At 36.4% G+C, this 2638-nt stretch overlaps 1 protein-coding gene across 1 annotated transcript; it reads right to left on the minus strand.

The window, feature by feature from the left end:
• Positions 1 to 243: 243 nt before the first annotated feature.
• LOC112526057 (probable RNA-binding protein ARP1) lies at positions 244 to 2395 on the minus strand. The gene is made up of 5 exons (XM_025136438.1): positions 2201 to 2395; positions 1962 to 2106; positions 1681 to 1871; positions 1374 to 1560; positions 244 to 312 (listed from the first exon to the last, which is right to left on the minus strand). The coding sequence occupies exons 1-5, from the start codon at positions 2393 to 2395 to the stop codon at positions 293 to 295; spliced, it is 738 nt and encodes a 245-aa protein (XP_024992206.1). The 3' UTR covers positions 244 to 292.
• Positions 2396 to 2638: the final 243 nt, after the last annotated feature.

Below are 2638 nucleotides of genomic sequence, written 5' to 3' on the forward strand. Positions count from 1 at the left end.
AAAATGTTGAGTACCATTTGGAAAGTTGAGTTGGGCTCAATGTTACATTTTGAAAGATGAATTGGGCTTAGTTTCACATTCCTGTTTTGAATGATGCAGCTTAAATAGTAAAACAAAATTAAAGAACGAATAAATGTAATTTGATGTCTAAAATACGAACAAAATTTTATATAAATAAAACAAGTAAACATCGATTTGAACCAATATCATTACTCTTTTTTTTTTTTTCTTTTTTTTTGTCACTTTCGACCTTCCTTGTTCAATTAATCTTCTCGTCTGTTCACAACTGTACCTATTCCACAGCCACACAAACTGTTTTCAAATCATCAGTTCTCAAATTAACAACGTTTTAAGATAAAATCAGTATAATGTTTTTAAATTTTTCGTATGGTTTTTATTGAATTAATCAACATGTATTTGTTTCACAACGTGAATTCTTTATTATGTGTTTGTGAAACAAAAAATACAACTAAAGAGTTTCACATTATAAACCAAATACATATGAAACACACATTGTGAAACAGATATATGTTAATCAATATTATTAAATTATAACGATGAATGAAAAAAATCATGTGAAGTAATATCTAAAGATAATAATTCTCACAATCATCAGAGTACAGGATATTCTCAAATAATCGAGCTCATTTATATTTAGCTAATTGGATGGTAATTGTGATTTATATAATGTAAGCAATTTTATAAATATGTGACTAACAAAATAAATTTATTAAAATATTTAGGGGCCGTTCACTAAATGTTTACCTGGTATGTACTTACCGGACAATTTTCCTCACTGGACAAACATGGCAAGACCCAAGAATCTTACCTGGTAAGAGTGATGATAAGGATAGAGAGTCTTACCCGGTAAGTGAGGGTGACGACTCTTACCTGGGTAAGCGCTTACCATATATATTGTTCCACATGATACCATTTTGATATATACTACAATCTTATCTAGAAAATAAATTATAGTGTTGACTTCTAACAGCAAGCGTTTACCGGGTAAACATTTAGGTCACAGCCTCTTAGTAAAAACTATCAGGATGCATTGACACTTTATCTATTAGGTAAAATACAATTAAAACTAAATAAATATAAAATTATAGAAACCAGATCCAATGGATGTTTTTTTAACAACATGGTACCAAATGGGCATATATTATGGTTCTTGTACCATGTTGCCAAGAAAGTGGTCATAACATGATAAGAGGTTGTTTATTTACCTCTTAATAGTTTCATTAATAGGCAACATTTGAATCATTAAATATTTTATAAATATAAATAATGGAATAATTTATATTTTTAATCCCCAAGGTTTAAAAAATATAATTTGTAACTTAATCTAAATAAATATGAAGTTGTATTTGTACCTGGAGTTGGAGTAATTCTTTTGGGCTTCGAAAGAATAGCAGGAATAGACACAGGCCCATAATATGGCCCACCAGCAGCACCTTGATTGTAGTGATGGAGAGGGTACATGGCTACCAATGCATTTGCACCCACCATAGCCTGACCCGGATACACGTGCGTGTAGGCCCCACCCATATATCCTATTTTCTGAAACAATAATTATTTAATTAATTATTGGAAAAACACCATTAATTTTATAAAACAGGATAGCGAATGTCTTTGATGCGCGTTCATTGGCGTAAATGCAGCTGAGCTGGATCCACTTACATGATTGTAACCGACATTATACGTCGCCGGGCCATAACCGTAGTACGGCACGGTGCTTTGATGATGGTGCCGGTGAATGAACGGCGACGGCGTAGGTGGATAGTACCACTGCACGTGACCAGGAGGAGGCGGTGGCGGTGGAGGTGGCGTCACAGTCCCGGCGGATCTCGGCCCCACGTTCACATTAGGTCCTACAAATCCGATATTAGACAAAGACAAAATGCACGCATGCAGACTTGTACGGTACAATCTGAATTTTAGAAAAGTGAAGGCTACAATACCATTTTGATGCGGCGGAGCAACAGATAGTGATCTTTGCCGGCGAGCACCGAGAGAAGCCAGATTGCAGTTTGCACGACGGCCGTTGATCACCGGCGCCGGATCTTCGCAAGCCTTTTTAGCCGACTCTGGGTCCTTAAAAGTCACCTGAGAACCACAAAAAGCGCACGTTAGCTGAATCAGAAAAATCAGAACGAATGAAACGTCGATTCGTGAGAAGGAATTGAAGTAACAAACATACGAATCCGTAGCCTTTGGATCGACCGGTGGTTTTATCGGAGATTATGACGGCTTCTAAGATGTCGCCGTAGGTGTAGAAGTGGTCTCTGAGGGCGTCATTAGGAGTCTCCCAAGCCAATCCTCCGACAAAGACTTTGGTCAGCGTGGTGTCGCCGAAAGGTCCTACATTGTTGCGGTTGCCCGAAATCATCATCATAATCGACCAATCGGAGTTTGGCCAAATCTTAAACCATGCGAAAGAGCGATTAAGAGTGAGGTAGAAGGGGTGAGGAAGGAAGATATATATAAAACGGAAATCCACTGTTGTGATATTATATTTGTATAGTCTTTCGTTTGACACAAAGTCAAAATTGAAAAGGGTGTTTGGATCCATAATTATCCTTAAATTTATCCTTAAATTTTTAAATATAAAAAAGTAAACATTAGTTTTATAGGGACG

This window comes from Cynara cardunculus, assembly GCF_001531365.2.
Source record: "Cynara cardunculus var. scolymus isolate 2C chromosome LG 13, CcrdV1, whole genome shotgun sequence".
Lineage (NCBI taxonomy): Eukaryota > Viridiplantae > Streptophyta > Magnoliopsida > Asterales > Asteraceae > Cynara > Cynara cardunculus.